General features: G+C 46.1%; 1 protein-coding gene across 7 annotated transcripts in view; it reads right to left on the bottom strand.

The window, feature by feature from the left end:
• Positions 1–5822: 5822 nt before the first annotated feature.
• QKI (QKI, KH domain containing RNA binding) overlaps positions 5823–21645 on the bottom strand; it is a 137619-nt gene continuing 121796 nt past the window's right edge. Inside the window, exons 5-8 of one of the 7 annotated variants that reach the window (XR_010750009.1) lie at positions 17234–17321; positions 15530–15829; positions 12620–13476; positions 5823–8799 (exon numbers count right to left, since the gene is read on the bottom strand). Coding sequence is in view for 6 of the 7 variants with exons in the window: in XM_066372802.1 (XP_066228899.1) it covers positions 8783–8799; positions 12620–12694; positions 15530–15829; positions 17234–17321 (480 nt within the window). In the remaining variant the exon portion in view is untranslated. The other 6 variants (XM_066372803.1, XM_066372804.1, XM_066372802.1 and 3 more) reach the window with 6 other exon arrangements.

Below are 21645 nucleotides of genomic sequence, written 5' to 3'. Positions count from 1 at the left end.
CCAGTGCTCTGACCGCAGCTTCCTGCGTAGCTGCTCAGACTTGGACCCTCATAAAAAATTACATAGCTCAGTAATCGAAACAAGCTATACCTCCTGGTGGTGACGTCTCTTTAGTGTTAGAGCAAACACAACCTAGGCTGTGATTGGGTGACTTTCCTGAGCTATGGACCCTCTAGGATGGAGATGGAAGACTCTTTAGTTGACTGTCACAGGAGTTTAGAGAAACTCGGGTTAACGCCTCTCTGGACTGAATGCTATTTACAGAGCCTTCTGGGTGTTGACTGGTTTACTGGCGCACAGGTAACTACAGGAATCCACAGTGGTGTTTCCTGGGGACACATAAAACTTACACATTTTTTCTTGTCTCTCTCCACACACAGCCGGTTGCTTGGTTGTCAGAGCGCCAAGAGCAATGGGAAATACTGAGTGCACTTTAGAGCATCAATACTTAGGGGTGACGACTTCCAGACGTGATCAGATTTTCCCGGCTTCTCAATTTTTACCTTGGACACAAAAAAGACTTTACTGCGAATATCCCCCAAACTGGTGCTTAGATACATCTGGGGTGGGACATCTGTACATCTGACTTGATACAGTTCTCCCTCACATGCTAACTCCGTGTGACACTTTCCACCATTCTAGAGAGAGTTGAAGCTTGGGACAAGTTTTCAACGCCCTTTTTACCTTGGCATGGAAGCAACAGGCAAAAAAATCACTCATTAACAGCACTGAACGAAAATGTATTCAAAGGAACTTCCGCTTGCATGTGTCTATTTTAATTTGGTAAGATGACGTCATTTAAACAGGTGGATGAGAGCAACTTTCACAATTCAGGTTTCAAGCCTAGCCAAGGTCCTTAATTGACTCCCAACCTTGATACAAAGTTCTAAGTTAACTGTGCGATCATTAAGATTTTCAGCGTGAACTGGAATAATTCTGTAAGAAAGTACTTGCAGGTTCATTTGAAAATGTTTTCTTACATTTACCCCTCTCCCCCCCCCATAACTTTCATTAAGTAACCAGAGCATACATTAAGAAAACTACCGTAGTGCCTGACCAGGTGGTGGTGCAGTAGATAGAGCGTCAGACTGGGATGTGGAAGACCCAGGTTCGAGACCCCGAGGTTGCCAGCTTGAGCACGGGCTCATCTGGTTTGAGCAAAAGCCCACCAGCTTGAACCCAAGGTCACTGGCCCCAGCAAGGGGTTACTTGGTCTGCTGAAGGCCCGCGGTCAAGGCATATATGAGAAAGCAATCAATGAACAACTAAGGTGTCGCAACGCGCAACGAAAAACTAATGATTGATGCTTCTCATTTCTCTCTCTGTCCCTGTCTGTCTATCCCTCTCTCTGACTCACTGTCTCTGTAAAAAAAAGAAAAGAAAACCACCGTAGTGAAGCCTGCATCCCGACTGACATTCGCTGGAACTGGAACGAATGAACAACATATTAAAATGAGCACCTTTGGGGGGCGTGTACTCCCTAGTACTTCAAAAACAGCAATTGGCTGGAATCATCTCATTTTAATCGCCATGCCTTAGAAACATAGGACCCCAAACTTACTATCGCTAATATTTTCTTCTAGCTGTGGAATCTTTTTAACACAACTGTAAATACTCAAATTGGCTCAACTGCTTTCTACCAAAAGTTACTATAAAAAGGTAGGTTTAAAACAATTCCATTAGGGAGGAAACCCAACTGTCACCTAGTGCCTCTACTCAATAGGAGTTTCTCTCATTAAATATTAACATCTGACTCAGGACAAATATTTCTGACTTAGGGACCAGCTCCGTCTGATTTTTCGGGAGGAAGACCGTGCAGACCTGTTGAATGCGTTGCCCTTCGAGTGCCAGTTAGGCGTCTGAGAGTCGCAAGTCCCGCCCTGGACCGGGAGAGCCAGGCGCAGAGGGCGCGGGGAGCCCGTGCGCGAGGACAGGGGTGCAGGTCAGCGGTCCAGGCGCGATGCAGGGGGCAGGCGGGAGGCGGGCGGGGACCACGTGGGCAGTCCGTGTTAGACAGCGAGCAGCACGGAGGTTTCTGACGCATGCCGTGACACGCATCCACTTTCCGCCTATTCTGAGGTTGAGTGGACTCCGCGGAGGGCTGCTCGTCGGCGCCCCGCGGCGTTCGGGGAGGGTGGGGGCAGCGCACCTCGCCGGAGAACCCAGGTTCCAGTGAGTGAGGGGGAGGGAGGGAAGAGAACCTGGGAGCTTCTATGCAGAGGGACTGACCGGCACACTCAGGGTGCAGGGAGACAGAGAACTGAAGATCCCAACATGAAATCTTAGAGAAAAGGTTCCAGAATACTGGAAACTATTTTTTTTTAAACTTATTCAAGAAATTGATGACACCAGCCCTCTTCACAGAGCCGACGAGAGCAAGGTGCAGTTGGCATTCCTTTTTCCTTTCTTCCATCAAGAAATGCCACACACACTGTACCAGGGCTTCTCAATCAGAAATGGCAACTTTTTTTGGATGAATGCCCAACTGAGAGCCCTGTAGGACGTCTGTTGACTGATTTCCTCTCTGGAATCACTGTGATCAGGGCAAAATATGATGATCACCTTTCAGTTACGTGCTATTAGAGCCCTGCCAAGTCGGATTCTCAGATTTTCTTTTAAATAGTCAAGCACTGGTAGAAACTAAGGCTGGAAGTGTGCACTCTCTGTTCTGACATGTACACCCGTCTTTGGAGAGCGGGGTGTGGGGTTGTAAGCAGCACTTCAGTGCAGCCGGCGTTGGGGGGGGGGTACTGCACTGCGGGCTCTCTGTTCACGTGACCGGGGATGACCCAGTCCAACCTCCGTGTATACAATTCCCACAGCGACAGTCCTACATGTCGCATACACACCACTACAACATAAACCATAAAGGACTTGGTAATCAAAAACCTAAATAGTAGCACTTTTAAGAAGACAAGCTTTTATTTATTTTTAAAGTTTTACCCTGGGAGCTGAGCACCATGTGGGGCCTGGCTAACAAAGGACAGCGAGAGAGGAAGGAACCCGAGGTCAACACCCCCACGCCACTGGCTGCGCCTGCCACCCACATCCCCCGCCCACTCCGGTCCCCTCCTCCTCCCCTCCCCTCCCTCAGCCCAGCCATGAGGGCAGCACAGACACAGCAGAGAGAGGACCGTGCTCAGGGGAACCAGTGTGATTCAGCGTTGAGGACCAGGTGTTCATGACTTTAAGTCTCTCTTCAGATGTAACCTTGAGAGGTGTTTCCGTTTAGCTTCTGTATGAAGGAAACCACAGCAGCAATTACATGCGTGTACCATGAGCGTTTTTTGTCAAATGGATTTCTCCGTGTTAAATAAAGGTATTGAGGAATCTGTGACAGTGTCAAAAAATTACACCTTTGGTACTTGAAGAAAATTTGTCAATCCAAAAGTTTTCATTTTGAGTACTTGTTGTAATTAAATACTGGATTATAATTTAGCAATATAGATTTCACTCGACTGAAAATCACATGCTGTAAATACTACTAAGTAACTGCAATCAAGGAATAGAGATCTTCACCCGGATAAAGAAACACCCCCCGCCCCCCCCCCCCTCCGGAGAGAGGAACTGAAGGGAGCTGACTGGTCGAGTTCATCTGGTGAGCATCTCCGTGTCCACCTCCCGCCTGCTCTGGGTGCGCTAGAAACTGGAGTTCCCCTGTACTCCGAGTACCTGAGAAAACCCGCCGCCCACTCCGTGTGCACACCCGCCCAGGCCGGCTTCCCGGGAGGGGTCCCTGTCGCCCCTGCAGGTGGGCTCTGCTTGCTGCACAGAAGCCACGGCACTAGGCTATGTGACCACCTACTGTCGGGCTACCTTTTCCCTGACCCTTCGCCTGAGGAGGAAAAAAAGTGCTCCGCTACTATGTGAATACCTTTAGTGCAACTGCTTTTTTGTGGCAGAGACAGAGAGAGTCAGAGAGAGGGATAGACAGGGACAGACAGTGACAAAGAGAGATGAGAAACACTAATTCTTTGTTGTGGCACCTTAGTTTTTCATTGATTGCTTTCTCGTATGTGCCTTGATCATGGGGCTGCAGCAGACCGAGTGACCCCTTTCTCAAGCCAGCGACCTTGGGTCCAAGCTGGTGAGCTTTGCTCAAACCAGATGAGCCTGCGCTCAAGCTGGCAACTTCGGGGTCTCAAACCCCGGTTCCTCCACATCCCAGTCCGACGCTCTATCCACTGAGCCACCGCCTGGTCAGGCTAGTGAACTTCTTAACTGAAAACTTCAGTTTCCATTGTAAAAAGAAAAACAAAAAGAAAAAACAAAAACATGGACTCGAGCATTTTTTCATTCTAAGAACGCAGTAGTTTCACGTTTAATGCTATTACAGCCTGAATAAAAATGGGACGCATAATTCTATTTCCACCTTTTAAAAACGGCCTTGTACATCTTTTCCAACACAAAAGGTGACAATATGACATGATTATACGTCAAGTACCCTTACATAAAAAGGAGATGAGATTGCATCCACAGGTTTCAGGGGACGTGTAGTAAACTGCATAGAAATGCACTGATTTAAGTGACAGGGTGCCCTGATGACGTGTAGGTCAGCGGTGTGACAGACACTGTCAGAGTAATGTCCGAACGGCATGGCAAGGGGACTTTCACTGAGAGTGAGTGGCATATGACAGCTCTGTCACCTAACAGCACACTGCCCCCACTGGAGAAACTGCAACATCTGTTTAACCCAGACGACCACCTTCTTCACGACTAAATCGGCTGGCTGTTACTAAACCGCTACTGTGTCATATATATGTGTACATACTGGGGGAGTCAACAGAAAGTGAGAATACTTGACATTCTGAGGACTTCCACACACATTGGCATAGTTGTTTCTGTAACATGTGACTCATTTTAGCCCCCGACTTTAGAACTTTAAATAAAATGTAATTTATAAAAATATGCCATTATTTACAAATGTAAAAATTTGTCCTTTAGAATTTTTATTATTCAGGAGACCTGCTTCCCAGATAATTCGCAGAGGAAGCCTGGGAAGTAAATGCACTTCAAGTTACACGATGGGGTCTGTGAGGGAGAGGCGGCCGGGAGCGCAGCTGTATTCAACCGACCTTCTCACATGGACCTGTGTGCAGGAAATGAATGACAGGTAATGTTTCAAATGCCAGTGTTCTCGTCCCTTCAGCGTCTTGTGCTAACGCCGTGTTCTGGCTGTCCTACAGGAGGGGGACAGAAAGAGCGGCCAGGAGGCCTGACTGGCGGCCCGCTCTGCACAGAACCAAGAATCAGAGCCACCGCCCTGGGGCATCACCTGTGCGAAGCGCCCCCCACAGGAGCAGCTGGCTAAAACAGCTCAACGCTTCGTTAAAAGAAAGATGGCCAATCAAAACAACAAAGCGTCAGCAGATTGCTTTATAATGTGATGGTGACATGAGCTACCGGTGGGAATGAGACGGGGTGGCTCCACAAGGAATCAAACTGGTGTCTTGGGGCACATCACCCTAACGAGTCTCCTTACTCTCGATGCTGTGAGCGGACAGGAGTTATTTCGGAGAAGGAGAAAGGGTGGCATTAGTAAGGCAGAGGCTGAAAGACTCGTGGCGAGACAGAGACGCCGCCCCCCAGGCCACGTGCTGCCGTCTCTCTGGGCCGTCCCCTCAGAGGACAGGGATGAACGAAGCCGCTGGGACAGGAGTGTGCGGAGTTGTCAGCTGACAGACGACAGAAACACAAGTCACGCTATGTTATCTGTGGTCACGCTCTCCAGGGTTAGTCCAGTAACTCAAGACTTTACATCCTCTCATCTTTATTTATTTTAATTAAACACGTAAAGGTTAATAAACAGACATAGTCCAGAGTTAGTAGGTTGGTATTGTAACATTTATTAAAATAATGCCATGGGTTAATAGAAACAGCAAAGAACCAAAGAATTAAAATGCAAGCTATGTAAAATCCCAACTAAAACCCAAAGTATCTAATGTATTCATTCATCAGCTAACCAAAAAGCCCGAGAAAGACAAGACACCCAATGTAATAAAGTACTGCAAAACAACTGGCAATTTTCAGTTATCAAAATTGTGGATTTTGCATTTTGTATCCTTTTTCTCAATCAGGAAAAAAATTCTTTTTGAATGTTATATAACATACATATAAAACAAGATAGAAAAATACATTATAAACTTGTAACAATGGCTGTAAATACATATCTTACATGTCTCTCATAGGCAATAGTTTGGTTATGGTACACACAGCATGGGGCCGCTAAGACACAGGGAACAGACAAAGTACATGTCAGCTGTACGCAACATACAAGCGACACTCCCATCTACCCACGCTAAAAAATTACATAATACTGTCAAAAAGTCTTAAAAACTACATAGTTTAATAAGAAATAAATTCAATAAAGAATGATAATACTGAGAACCAAGGCATTCAGAGATTTCAAAAGTCATGCTTATTTTCAGTTGATCCAAAATTGTTTCAACTAAGTTTTCAAAAGTTTGTTCAGAGCCAACATTACTCATCAATGTCCCACGTTTGTTCCATACATGTACTTTCTTCCCCATGAAAGACCTTTGATAAACATCTAAGATGTCCAGTAGAACACAGTGAGATGAAACTGGATCAAATACTGGTACTGTTTTTAAACTACTATCACCTCAAGTGTTTTGAGTGTCGCAAATTTATTCAACCAACCAAACAAAATAAAAATCAAAATGGCACAGCATACATTGTAAATAAACCGTAACACCTGTGTGTCACAGAAAGACAAAGCAGTGGCACGTGAAACTGAAGCTGGCCGCTACACGCAACGGTGGCTATTGCATAGTAAAGAAACTGAAACGGCTTCCGAGTGAGACCAGGCGGTGGAGGTCACCGTGGAGGTGCTGACTGAGCTTCCTGCTGACCTGGGATTCTGAAGGGATGGAAGGGGACGGCTGATGAGCTGGGCCACTGCCCCTTGATACTTGCCACATCTGGTACTGCCGACGTGCTGCCCCCACGCGGGCCCGTGCACGGCCGCCGCCCCCCCCAGAACTCACTGAGCCGGGAGGCGGGAAGCCTCCGCTCAGGCCTCGCTGAGGAGTTCCGTGCACAACGCTAGCTGTTCACATTCCTTTCAAGTGGAAAAAACCCAAAAGGTGTGCGTGGAGGGTGTGGGGCAGCTTGTGACTAAACCAGCAACGTGGTAGAAGGACATCTGATTAGGTTTGGGGCATTTAAAAAACACCGCTTTCCAGAATGAAAATCAAGAAAATTCATTTTCATGAAAATGTTTGCTACGTATAATACTTATCTTTAAGTAAGACAGAATCCAACATATACCCTCGTCTCTGAACAAAACAAAGCTCTTACTTTGTAAACTGATGTTCAAATCACACATAATTTTCATGTCAGAATCCTTTGGGGTAACATTAAAGATGCAATAACCAAAAGCAATCAGTTATAATTTTAAAAGAACGATGTTTTAGAACTTACGTGGCAGGCATTAGAAAAATTATCAAATTTTTTCACAGTATCAGATTTGGCAAATTTGTATCAAGGTAACGTGGCAAAAATTATATAATTCAGACTATCAACTCATTTGTCTCCCTCACATCCTTCCACATACTGGGCGACTGAGGAGCATGCATTAACTGGGGCTCTGAGGGAGGAGCTGATCTTACAAGACACTTGACTAAATGACCATGAAGAAAAATAAGGCACTTCCTTTTCTTTAGACTATTCCAATACTTAAAAATAAAAAAGAAAGACAAAAAGGCTCTTTTGGTCTTTTGTTTCTTGACAACCACCAGAAAAAATCATTTAATGAAATAAAGGGTTTCTTTGTTCTTTTTCTTTTTTTTATAACACTTGAAAGTATAAAATGCTACATTTCCAAAAATATATATATTTTTCTGCACCAGCACCCTTGTATAGTAAAAGTGTCTACTTTTGCTCATTTGTTTCAATGCACTACACTTTATCTACAAGTCATTACATGTGTACAGCAAGTAGGCAAGCATGGCTTTTACATCCTTAATGATTCTGTTCTATACAGGGAGGTTTACAAAGAACATCGGAACAGTTTGCCCAGTAACGTGACACATGATGCATGTACCTTGTTCTCGTGTTTTCAAGGAGCTGTGAAATAAAGGGTCAGTAATTTTAACTCAGATAGTTCTCTTTTTAAAAATAGTGTTGCAGTTTTGTTCTTTGCATTACTTTTCAAAACTCCGTGTTACGTCCCTCTCATGGCACACTGCTGATGCTTCAGGTTTTGGCAGGCAATATAAAAGAGGCTGCGACCGCTGCCCTTGGAGGGCGCTGTAGTGACTAAAGAGCGTGTCAAATTTTGAATACTTTTGGAGATCCCTTCCCCAGTGACATCCCTGACCGAAGGTCCATGCATGATGCATCACCACACAGTACATTCAGAGCGTGGACTCGCTACAAGTCTCTCACAGTAACTGCCTGTCACTGAGTCGTTACGGGCCACCTGTCCCCCTCCTGAGTGAGGCCTCCTTACCGTTCGTGAGGGTGGGACACAGAGATGATCAGTGCTGAGGGGTGACGTGGGCCTTATTGCTTTACTACTATTCAGTGCAGTTCTAGAACCATTTTCACCCAAACAGGAAAAACGAAACAAAAGCTGAGTTGGAGGACAATTTCTTTGTCTTTTGTTTGGTTAGATGGTAAGACGAACGGACAAGGGCCTCAGCTCGCTGCACTGACGCCAGGCAAGCAAGGCGATTACCAGTTACCAGTTAACTGATCAGCAGGCAGGCATGGTCAGGTCATCATTGGGTGAAGAGTTCAGAGGTCAGAAGGTCATAGGTTAGTTGCCGGTGGCGGCTGGGTGGTTAGAAACAAAAAACAAAACAAAAAAAAAAAAAGAAAAGAAAAGATAGAGAAGAGATTAGTTTCAGCTAGTGACGGCTCAATGACAACATGAAAACTAATCACAACTAATAAAAAGCATGTGTAACTCTGACAAACTGACACCGTCTACGGATTACACGCAATCATGACAATTCCATATCATGATTTGAACAAATGAAGGAGAGCCCTCTCCCACAAAAAAAAACTGGTTAACAGGAAAAAACAGAAATAAAATATGACTAGTGACTATAGTTAGTAGCTCGATGGAGGGACTGGAAACACAGTGAGCAGGTCCGTGTACGGACCCGACAGCGCGGCTCTCGGGGCCTGACTGCGACTTGGCATTAGTACTCTCTCAGAGGCAAGCATCGAAGCGGCTATTAATGATGGATGTGATTATTAATAACTGATGATTAAAGAAATATGAATCTAGAGAAATTTAGATTTCTGTGAACAATTTGGTTCAACATAAACTCTGGGCCAAACAAGGTTTCTTTTGTTCAATAAATGTTTATTGCTTTTTCAATTGTTCTATTTACAAACAACATGGAATTTCTTGGCCTCATGATACAAAGCAACACTAAACTGTGGTCTAGCAGTGTGGCGACATCATGGGAACCAGGAAAAAGGCCGGGCCTTTTGTGCCAGCCAACACTTTCCAGTTGAAAATACTATTTTACACATATAGAACACTTATAAAATGCACTTGCATGTAAACACTGTAAAATCCTGCCATTTAAAATTCTATACTCAAAAAGCTCTACGTACATCAAAAAATAGAGGAAATTTCTAATTGATACCAATACGGCATTTTAAAACTACAAACAGCTTTCTTTATTCAATTTCAAAGCTAATTCTCTGCAAATACAATAAAATCTGACATTTCATATACATTCCTGCTTTATATATTTTAAAAGAAGCCACCTGTAAATACTATTTTCTTTTGCAAAATAACAAACAGAACAAAAAACTTTTTAAAAATTACAGTAAAACATAAAGTAGTTCTCAAGTGGAAAAGTTATCGTCCCCAATGTGCTCGAGCTGTTCCTTCCTTAATCAGACTGTCACATTCTGCTTCCCCAAACTTGGTCCACTTAACAGTAGTATGATTTTTAAGACTCATTCAACAGCTTAATTATTTTCTACTATACTCTGAGGTCTGACAGCCTCTTCTGTACTGTGGCCACTGACGTCGGCAGAGGAGACAGGAGACAGGCCAGTGCAAAGGTAGGTCTGTGCCGCTTTGTGGACCAAAGCCCAGCAGGTTTAATGTTCACAGAGTTCAACAATCTAGGTCATCGCCTGGTTTACCCTCGTGGGACAAAACTGCTCTCTATAGTCTATCATTTACAAAACGATACAAAAATACTGTATCTTCAGTGTGACCAAATCTTCCCTGAATATCTCTAAAATAGTGGAATTTTATTTAAAATACAAACGGCTATTTCATAATGAAAAAAGAAAATAAATATTTCACATGATGTAATCATACCATTTCACAGGTACTTCAGAAATACAGAATCTTAAAGCATTTTTGCTATGAACAAAAATTTTGATTAAAATTGTATTAAGTTCCTTACACAAATTGTGTCAATAATGGTGTTTGTGAAATCGTCATTCAGAACACTCGTCCTGGTTTTGGATGTGGGCTCCGTAGACAAAGCACACTGGCACCGCCCCACGCACCAGCACGCCCGGTGCCTCCTCTGCCAAGCCCTGGCCTCCTACAGTACACACAGGCGTCAGCCGTGCAAGACCACGTGCGGGTCACTTCAACTAAAAAGTCAGTTGGTCTTTTATAGGCTTCAAACTTAGTTCTGAAATGTGTAGAGGTGGGTTTATTTTTAGTAAAGAACTAGACACTTGTCAACCATGCTAGGCTCTAAATGATCCCAGAGAATTACATGGTTGGGGTCCAAGGGCTGCGTTTCCTTCCATTTAAATGAACGTTGTATTAATCTTCCCTTCAAAAGATTAAAAAAAAACTAATAAAAAACCCTCAAAAATAGAGAAAACAGTAGTATCATAAAATAATTGAAGTGAAGGACTCCAGCCATCTCCCTCAGACCCAGTGAGAGCATACAGTGACAGTCACAGCAGTGTACAAAGTATCCGTTATTTAGAGAAAAATAAAGATAGCATTTCGGTTTGCTGACATTGCATTTTGAATAAAATCAGTGACAGGACTCATCAAAACACACATCACCACAAAAGAACCATGCATGGAATGTGTTCTTGTTTTGAGATACAGTAACATCTTCCTAATATTTTCAACTATCTCAAGGTACTCCGAGTATTAAGTAGGCCAACAATCATGGTGTTACTAACGTGATGAAAGCCGGAAGGGGCACACAGGGAGAGGCTCACTGACGAGGAACTATTTAGAACACTCACCCCTGTTCTAGATAGTAACTATGGGGGGGAAAGCTTCAAATTATTGATGGAATTATCTGGATTCTTTAAATCTAAATTATTTTATTTCCGTTTCAAAACCCCTTGCTCACTGGGAGAGGTGCTGTGCGCCCTGCAAAGGACACACAGACGGGGAGCACCAGCACACAGGGACCGCTATGCGGGGGGCGATGGGTTCTGGTCGGTAAGCAATCACTATAAGTCAGGTATGAGTTCAAAGTCTCCAAGGCTCTTTAAGCACATAGGATGCTAAATAAATATCATCGGTTTCTTTGGAAAGGTATTTGATTCCGATGCGGACAACTGGTGTCCGCTGTCCCCATCAGCACTCAAGGCAACCGCCCAGCGCGGGCAGGCCTTCCACAGGTGCACAGAAGACGGGGCGGGGTGCAGCCCTTCACTTTCCCCACTAGCATCAGTTAGATCAACTTAGTCCGTAGGTAATAAATGTGCCATTAAAAAGCTTGCAAAAATCCTCTCTACCTTGCTTCAGATTCCTACCTTGTGACTCAGAAAAAACAATTCAATGTCAATAAACCGAAAATATCACTCCTCAATAAACATAAATAACTTATATGAAAGGGCCCGAGGGCACAGACAGGACACAGATTACAAATGTGGACAAGGAGAAAAATGAAGACTTCTTTTCCAGTCACAGGTTAGTCAAGAGAGACTCCAACAGCTGGGCTCATGTCACCACAGAACTTCAAGAAATCGTTTACCTTTAGATAATATATTTTAGCAGCAAATGATAAAAACCAAAGGATCCATTTTGGAAGAAAATCTGAGCACGAAAGGGAATTGATTTTCTGACTTCTACAAGACCCAGCTGCGTCAGGGCCGGCTCCCCAGCCCTGACCCTGCGGCGTCGAGTGCTTGGCGGCCACCACCTCACGTTTACCCAGTGGCTCAAATACCGCGTTCAAGAGGAAAATGGGAAAATCAATCTTCAGTTTTCTCCGAAAGAACACAGGAGGCATTTCTCCCTTTACTTCTCTCATTAAAGCACCAGCCGCTCAGTTCATTTAGTAAAACCAACCCCCAATTTCAGAACAATTAAAAGGTAACTTTTAGCAAAAGTTATTACTGAAAAATAATTAAAGTGAAAAAAATAGCTCCCCAAATGGACTAATTTATGTTTAGTAGGAATAAATCATAGCACATACTAATAGGATTCAATAAGTTAAAATATAAAGGAAGGAAAAAAAAAACCTCCACCCAAAGAACCCAACCCTCACATCTGTCAGTGACTATAAATTAATTTCAGCAGGGGAGAAACGCCGTGCAGTAACAGTTACACATTCCCATCAGGTGTGGTGTGCAAACCCTGTGGACACCCAGCGCCATTGCTCATGAACAAGAACTGCAGAACTAAACTAACCTCGGTCTGCGGTCACAATCCTTTGGTAAGGATGGACACGCATATCGTGCCTTCGAACTTTAGTAGCCACCGCACCTAGTTAAATCGCAATGACCAAGACAAAGTTAGAAAACAGTCACAAGGGAAAAGAAAACAAACATTAACAGCAGGTTTATCAAAATGGATTTCAAATGTTCATTTACTACAAAAATTTCGTTTTAAGAAATACGTTAAGGCACAGTAGTTTTAAAATTAACCATAATACGTTGCGTATATGTGCGTCTATTAATATTGCATTCATTTCAGACATCTTGGCCTTAACCTACTTCATCCACTCAGGTACAATCCCGAGTCACAGTGCTCCACGGACTGAGACCCAAACACCACGCTTTACTAGTCACTTATTCACTGGAGCGCCTTCCTCGCTTCGCAGCAGGACTACTGAAAATAATGCCATGTTTAATACTGACAATTACTTGCTAACCTGAAGACCACTTCCAGAGTTTATCACTCAAAAAGGTTTATAAGTAATTCTAAAAGCCTATGGATTGTGGTTTTAAACTTTGAGTCAATAAGTATGAACTGCAATGAATTAGGTGATTAGTAAAGCAAACAGTATAGTACACTTAGCAGTCAGTCTACTACACACTCCTTTATAAATTACCGTTACTTTGTAGGATTATAGACTAAACCAAATTAATAACATACTTTTACTCTCTATCAGTGTGCAAAAAGTGCAAGTAAGTCACTGACTGCTAGGCTAAGCTTCCCTCCCACCCCGGAGGCTGCTGAGACTAAGCATTGGTTAAATTCAGATCTGATGAGGGTTCAGTTAAGACCGTTCTTGAATTCTTAGCCTTTCGTTGGGAAAGCCATACCTAAAGATAAAAGGAAGGGAATTAAAAATTAGTCACCGATGAAGATTTGATGCTATTACCAATCTCCTCACTACCACCAACACACATGTCTGCATCTGTTTTGAAGGGCACTGCTTATTTAAAAATAATATAATGTAAGACTTGATATACAGCATGCATGTTATCTGTGTGCTTATTTACTACAACTTAGCAATTTGAAATAATTTTCTGAATTCTCCAGGTGGTCAATCATTTTCATGTTCTACTTACTGCTTAGGTGGCAAAACGAGAGATCAGACTGATCAAAATGGGATTTTGTCATTCAGGACTCATTATAATTCATCTTTATGAAAGCCAATCTGTATATTTTGCTTTTAATTGTCAGTCTAATAATTAAATATTATAAATAAAAATTTCCCAACACAACCAAAAACACATAGCTTTAAAAATGTATTGTATAATAAATATGTATTTTCCGATGGCTTTAGGCGACCCCTGTGTTTTGGTCGTTTGACCCCCGCCGGGGTCGCGACCCACAGGTTGAGAACCGCTGCTTTAAAATGAGAAACGAATTCTGCAGTGCCCCTTGCTGTTTCTAAGCAGTACATTGGTCCATCGCCCGCTACAGGCCAGACACACTCATCTTCCCCAAGTCTAACCCCAGGAGGCCAGGCCAGCGCGATGTTGCCTGGGAGCCCCGAGCACTGGTGGCGTCTGAGAGCCCCACCCTGTGGGAAGCGACAGTCCCACTCCTCCAACAGACGCTGTGCGTGCAGCAGGGAGGAGCTCTGGGGGGGGGGGGGGGGGAGGCTGGGCCGCAGGACAGAGCGTTAACAGAAAAGGAAATGTAAACAGGTTATAGGTTACAGGTTATTTTAAAAATGCTTCAAGAAATGTGCAACAGAAAGAAGCCGCTCAGAAACAGTTGTACCGTGTGGTTCTGGCCTGGAATACTTCACACAGGATGGAGAGATAACCGAGAACATGTACAGTGAATGTATTTGCCCACGGAACAAAAGGCACCTGAGTGTGTGCACACACACAGATAACATACAGAGCGTCGTGGCTTTAACTGAACAATTCTCAAGTTTCAATCTTTATCCGAGTTCGGTAAAGGCTTTCAAATTTTGATAAATCAGTATTATTGCTGGAAAAAAAATCTTAAAAGATTCCAGTCCTAAACGTCAACAGCATGCATGCAGCACCAAGGTCATGTACAATTCAAGGCAAAAAGAACTCGGCTCTGTCTGGCCGGACAGAGGGCGGCAGGAGGCAGCCGCCCCGCTGCGGTGACAGTGGCTGTGACAGTGGCTGTGACAGTGGCGGCTGAGCGCTAGGCCTTCGTCCACAGTCAATGGGCTGAAATATCAGGCATGACTGGCATTTCAATCCACTCTATAAAACAAAGGCATCAGTAACGGCTTTTTCATGTACACCACTTTGCGTTCACGTAAACTGAGCGTTTCTAGCACGATCCTAATGTCTGCCTCCAAAGGGACTCTAGCTCGGTGGCCTGGTCCTTACTGATCAGCTCCATACTGTGCTACGGACACTAGGGCTTCTCTGTTGAATACTGAGCAGGACTTCAAAAGAGAAAAACTGAAAACACCTGAAGATGGCAGCTATATACTCGGGATCCTTTCATATTCTCAGCGAGCAAAATTATTAGAAAACACAATTATAGCAGTTTTAGAAATCTCAAAATATTTCACATAGAAAATTAAAATTTAGCCAACAAATAAATCTGAGACCAAAGGAATCTGACTGTGGCCGAGCTGGAGGCGGGAGGCCAGGCTGGTGGGGGCGAGAGGCTTGGCAGGCCTCCTGACCAGCGGTGGGGACCAGCTCCCGCCTGAGGCGTGCCGTCGCCCTCCATCCGGGGCTCGTCTGAACTAGGCTGGGATGCAACTACTTCAACGGGGAACCTTTACTAGTAATTTAAATAAATGAAATGTAGTCTCAGCCTTTCCCAATGGAAACTCATCTGCCTCTCTAAAACTGAGATAATGATTTCAAATTCTGGGGCAGCCAAGTTTTGAAGAAAAATGTGAACCCTGCCAAGAAAACAGCTTACCTAATACACCGCTGGGCTCAATGGGGTACTCGAGGATGGACGTGGCCGGCGCCAGCGTGTACGGGTACTCGTAGGGCGTGTAGATCAGGCCGGCCTCGGGCCCGGGCGGGACTATTGCAGCAGTGGGGTGAGGAGTGCCGTTCGGCATGACCGCGGTCTGAATCTGTCTGATCAAAGGCATTATGGTAGGGCCGGCCGGCGTCGGGGTGCGCAGGGCCGCTGGGGGCAGGACCGGCGCGGGCCCGGTGATGATCCTCGGGGCGGCCTGCGCTGTCGCTGCAAGAGAAAAGGCAAGGGCTGCTACAGTAAGCAAGGAGATCCAGAAGGAAGTGCAGAGACAGCAGTGCAAAACGCAGAAAGTGAGAGGGAAGGGGGAAGAAAGAAAAAAGCAGGAAAGAAGAAAAATAAAAGGAAATCATTAGTTCATGCACTGATCACACAATGCCAAAGCACACCAATCAAATGCAAACAGCTCCCCCTTTCCCAATGTGATTAAGAATCAATGTGCAAAAATTAAAAAGCCACTGTAAAACAAACACAACGACGAGGCCATTACAACAGGTTACATTCAGCTTATCTCCTGGATCCCCTGTTTCTAAGACCTCGAGGCTAAGGTGCGTGTGTGCAAAAGCTCGGAAAACACCTGCATGGACAGGTGTCTATGGACGTGGTGTGACGAGTCCACACGACACAGGTTTGGGTATCATTCTAGTAGAGCAGCTTCAGTTTCAAAGTAAACAAAGAATAATTTTATTGTATTAAGTAAGCCAACTAACCACTATTTATATATATAAATTTCTTGCATATGTAGGAATTTCTTATAGAAAAACAATACAGGGTGGGGCAAAAGTAGTTTCCATTTATCCACATGAAGATTAACAGCAATTAACAATAACACAAGGATAAACGCATTCTGCACACTCACGATTGTGAGCCCACTTTTGCCCCCTTGCACAATCAGTGCCCCACTCCTCAATACACGAGGCTCAGACAGAGGACTCATGAGTAAACTGAAGCCAGCCATTGTTAAGTGACCGTTTATGAACCAACAGGTTTGTCTATATTTTGGAAAATTGTCTAAAACTTTAAAATTTATTAAAAAAAACATTAATAATTTAACCTTAGATTTTCTCAATATCTAAATTTCACATTTTTTCTTTTTAAATATAAATTTTTAAAAACGCGGTCCTCGTCTAGCCTGCGGGAGCACACACAGCCCCGGGGGAAGGCCCAGGAGCCTGCAGCCCTCCCCACACGCAGCCTGCTCTCTGAGCTCCCGGGACCGTCCCCGGAACGCGGGGGACCCAGGCGAGTGAGCTGGGGACAGGCTGCACTCAGACACACTCCAAATCAGCTTTTCAAACGTTTTGAATGTTTTCCGTCCTTTTCATAAATCTAACAAAATAAGCTAGAAGCCTTTAATAAGAAATCTTAAATCTGTACTTAACAAAATAGAAAATTATGATTGAACTCTTAAATTCAGAAGTTGGAATTTCATCAAAAGAATAAAAGTTTATAAACTCCAAACCTAAGACATGATGGAATAAAATACAATCAGGAATGCAGTTAGTGAAACAGTGAAAAGGGGACAGTTCGTCCCTGTCCAGGGACAGCTGCCCCAGCTCTTCACTGTGAACTGTTACATGCGGGGTCCCCACCGCAGGGCTGGGACCAAGGAGGGCGGCGCGGCCGGGCTCCCCTTACGTGATTTGATGTTGGCGTCTCTGTAGGTGCCGTTCAGGATGGCGAGCTCCATCAGCTGCATCTTCTTCAGGCTGTCTTCCCCCTCCGCCTGCACAGGGACACAAGCAGGGGCGCTCAGGGGGTCGTCACCGCCCGGCCCTGTCCCCCGCCCGGCTCAGCCTGCTCCCCCGCTGCCCCACCACGGGCACCCGGGACACAGGCTGCCGGCCGCTGCCCCACCACGGGCACCCGGGACACAGGCTGCTCCCCCGCTGCCCCACCACGGGCACCCGGGACACAGGCTGCTCCCCCGCTGCCCCACCACGGGCACCCGGGACACAGGCTGCCGGCCGCTGCCCCACCACGGGCACCCGGGACACAGGCTGCTCCCCCGCTGCCCCACCACGGGTACCCGGGACACAGGCTGCCGGCCGCTGCCCCACCACAGGCACCCGGGACACAGGCTGCTCCCCCACTGCCCCACCACGGGCACCTGGGACACAGGCTGCTCCCCCGCTGCCCCACCACGGGCACCCGGGACACAGGCTGCTCCCCCGCTGCCCCACCACGGGCACCCGGGACACAGGCTGCCGGCCGCTGCCCCACCACGGGCACCCGGGACACAGGCTGCTCCCCCGCTGCCCCACCACGGGTACCCGGGACACAGGCTGCCGGCCGCTGCCCCACCACAGGCACCCGGGACACAGGCTGCTCCCCCACTGCCCCACCACGGGCACCTGGGACACAGGCTGCTCCCCCGCTGCCCCACCACGGGCACCCGGGACACAGGCTGCCAGCCGCTGCCCCACCACGGGCACCCGGGACACAGGCTGCTCCCCCGCTGCCCCACCACGGGCACCCGGGACACAGGCTGCTCCCCCGCTGCCCCACCACGGGCACCCGGGACACAGGCTGCCGGCCGCTGCCCCACCACGGGTACCCGGGACACAGGCTGCCGGCCGCTGCCCCACCACGGGCACCCGGGACACAGGCTGCCGGCCGCTGCCCCACCACGGGCACCCGGGACACAGGCTGCCGGCAGGTGACACACAGAGCGGCTCTGCAGGGCTGAAAACGTTGACCATACTTTTCGCTCCATAAGACACACCTTTCCCCCCAGAAGTGGAGGGGAAATGCTCGTGCATCTGAGAGAGCAAAAAATACGGCATTTTATGAGATATTTTAACACACCATTTGGTTCAGAATATTTTTTTTCTTATTTTCCTCCTTAAAACCCTAGGTGTGTCTTATGGTCAGGTGCGTCTTATGGAGCAAAAAATATGGTGTTTTTATAAACAGGAGGTAAAAATAAGCACTATATTAAGACAAACATCCATCCAAGTTGCACCTGTCCAACTGACACAAGTTCAAGTGCAGAACAACGCCCAGAAGCCTGTCCGCGCCCGGGAAGCTGGCTCTCACAGCTGCTTGCTGCACTGCTATTTAGATTTTTTAAATGTACGCTACATACACAGAATTACTGAAGTTCTCCTAAAAGGCTCTGATTGTAAATGGGACAAACTAAAATGTTAGGTTAAGACCAAACAATATGTTCTCTTTAGCAGCTATCATTTTGTTGAAGATTCCAGAGCTCGAATATACTCATTAAAAGACAAAAAACAAAAACAGGAGTTTTAAACATGTAAGATTTGATTGTGGTATTTAGAGAATCTTCTGTTTAATTCTCAAAAAAGAAAAATGTAAAAAAGTCATAGAAATTTCTAAAATTCGTGTATATATTCTCCCAACATCCCTCTGTCCCTCAAATTAGCAAGTGCTATAAATTCTAAAGCAAATCTATCTTCAGGGTCACCATTTGATGTCCTGTCCAAACCGTGAAACTTCTGAAAGCAAACAGTGCTGCTACTGAGAACTAGGCTGTGAACACAGGTGACCCAGGTCACCTCTGATTACCCACGCGTTCAGCCAGCCTATTTACCTTGACCAGCCTTGCTTTTCAGTTACTGATGTCACACTCGTTCAGTCATTATTGGAGTATTATCAAAACTACTACAAAATTATGTTAAAGATGTCTGTTCACCAATTATACACAATGGCCGGATTAACTGACCAAAATGAAACTTTCATCTAAATGCTCACCAATCTTATGTCTCAAAACCCTTCATGGCATCTTACTATCTAAAAGCAGGAACCACTTACACCACCTATGCTCTGGCTCCAAACTATGTATGTTCTCAAATTAAACTCATTAATCCACTATGTTTTACTTACCTCTGATTATAAGTCAAACCAAATCACTGCCTGTTACTCATCTCTGGGCATACTCCTGTATCCCCCGCCGGGAACGCTCCTGCACTTTCCAAATCCTGCCTAACCCCTCCCTGCACACTTCAACCTCCATGCACCTTCTCAGAGGGCCACCCCTGACGGCACTGCTTCTGCCCTGAGTGGTGGGGTGCTGCTCACCATCCTTACCAGAAGGGCCCCTGAGAACAGACTGCTTCCTCCCTTCGCCCGTCTCCTCATCCACCCCCCCCCCAAGTTATTTGCTGGAATTTATTTTTTAAATGATTGGTATGAGATATCTTTAATTCTATTCCTCAATCTCCAAAGTGTAAATCCTACAGGATAAACTTTATAAGAGCAAGAACAAGTGGCAGGTGAAGGTCCACCCTGAGGATGGTGGCAGAAAAGGCCCTCTGTGCTGGTCATAGGGTTATGCATTATCTCAGGCTTGGGATTAATATTTAGAAAGTGACCCATTACGCATTTTCCAACATAAGTTTGGTCCTTCCTGATTCAGGAAGGCACACCCAGCACTGGTGGGACAGCCCCCTTTTCTGTGACAACTGCAAATGACATGAGACGCTGACCCTGGCACTGCAGCAGAAAACGGGGTGCCATAATCTGCCGTGAAGAGAACTGGTTCTATACTTTGGAGCAAATAAAACGCAAAGACGTTGAAGAAAAAGATGAGTAAAAACATCACTAGACAACGCTTCACGTGCCACTAACAGCTCGTCAAAACCAACTCTGCTGTAGACAATGCAGACGCTCGCATGCTTGCGAGATTACTGTTTCCTATACATTCGTACAGACGAAAGAAAAAAAAATGCAGCAACATGATTTCTTTGAAAGAACAGCAACTAACTATGAAAATTAAAAACAAGTAAGCACTACTAGTACTGGAAAGGAAAAATTAGAAATCATTACAATAAAATTCGTTAAACTTGTTTACTGAAAACCAGTAATACTAAATAAATCAAAACTAATCATGTCATTTCAAATTTAAATCTGTCTACATAACATAATACCAGAAAAAGAATGTATACTGTTCTTTATATAAGTCAGAAGAAAAGCAATAGCTACCAAGGTCACCTTCCACAGTGACAACAGCCCACATTTGAACACGTCGGCATAATAATCAGGAGACAGGAAGGCGGGACAAGGGACGCGGCGTCACACAGAACTCTGTCTGGGGAAGAGGCCCTTGAACACGTGTTTTCCTTGCCTGCTGCTTCTGGGTAACTAATCACTGCTCACTAGCTGGCTGCAGAGTCAAACACGGAGAAAGCCAAAGAGGAAGACGATGGCGGACACGTGTACATGGGTGTCCACGCACGTGTGCTCCTCCTGCAGGGAGCAGGGCCCTGGGGAGCAGACACAGCGACATCAGCAGACACGCCTGAAACAAGAAGAAGGCCCAGAGCGGCAGGCCCCCCCTGGCAGTGACGGGGTACACCGCAGACTAGGAGCACGGAGGCCGACAGCCTAGGGATCTCATGCATCACACCACCACGGGCCCACGGACAGCGCCCAGCAGAGCGCAGGGCTGGGTGGGAGCGCTCCGGCTTGACCCTGGGGTCTCAGTGGACAAGCTTCACTGCCACCCTCGCCGCCCCCACCAGGCACTCAGAGGGACACCCTGGGTCTCGGGAACGGCACACTTCCTGACACACTTCCTTTCAGAGAGGCGGGTACTTCAACCTTCTGGCCCGGTTCTGTCAAAGACCCTGAGGGCAGACCCTCCCCGACACGGGTGGAGCGTGCCACTCTTTTTCAAACATGGTTTCAGAGAGGGGACTTGCTGGTCTGTGAAGGTGGCGCGACCACGCATTGTTCTACAGCCAGGCTTCAGACTACTTTACGCGAACGCGACCTCACCCCTCTTCTCACAGAGAAAAGGGGGCCTGCGTGCCCTCCTGAAGCCACACATCTGAACCCGGACGTCTCCAGCTGCACCTGCAGAACAGGAGCAGAGTCAGCGCCCCCGTGGGCACGGAACTGACTTCTCCGTCTCACCCAGGGGCTGCTCTGAAGCAACCAGACCGCAGGTCATGCAATGCCATCGCACGACAACGAGCACAGGTGGTCACCGGGAGCTTCAACTCCTCTCACTCCTCAAGAACATGTGCATTTAGAAAATCAAGTGTAATCTGTACACAGTCAATTCTGAGGCCTCAAGCACAGCC

This window comes from Saccopteryx leptura, chromosome 3 (genome assembly GCF_036850995.1).
Source record: "Saccopteryx leptura isolate mSacLep1 chromosome 3, mSacLep1_pri_phased_curated, whole genome shotgun sequence".
NCBI classification, from domain to species: domain Eukaryota; kingdom Metazoa; phylum Chordata; class Mammalia; order Chiroptera; family Emballonuridae; genus Saccopteryx; species Saccopteryx leptura.
This window is presented reverse-complemented; position numbering and strand designations above follow the sequence as displayed.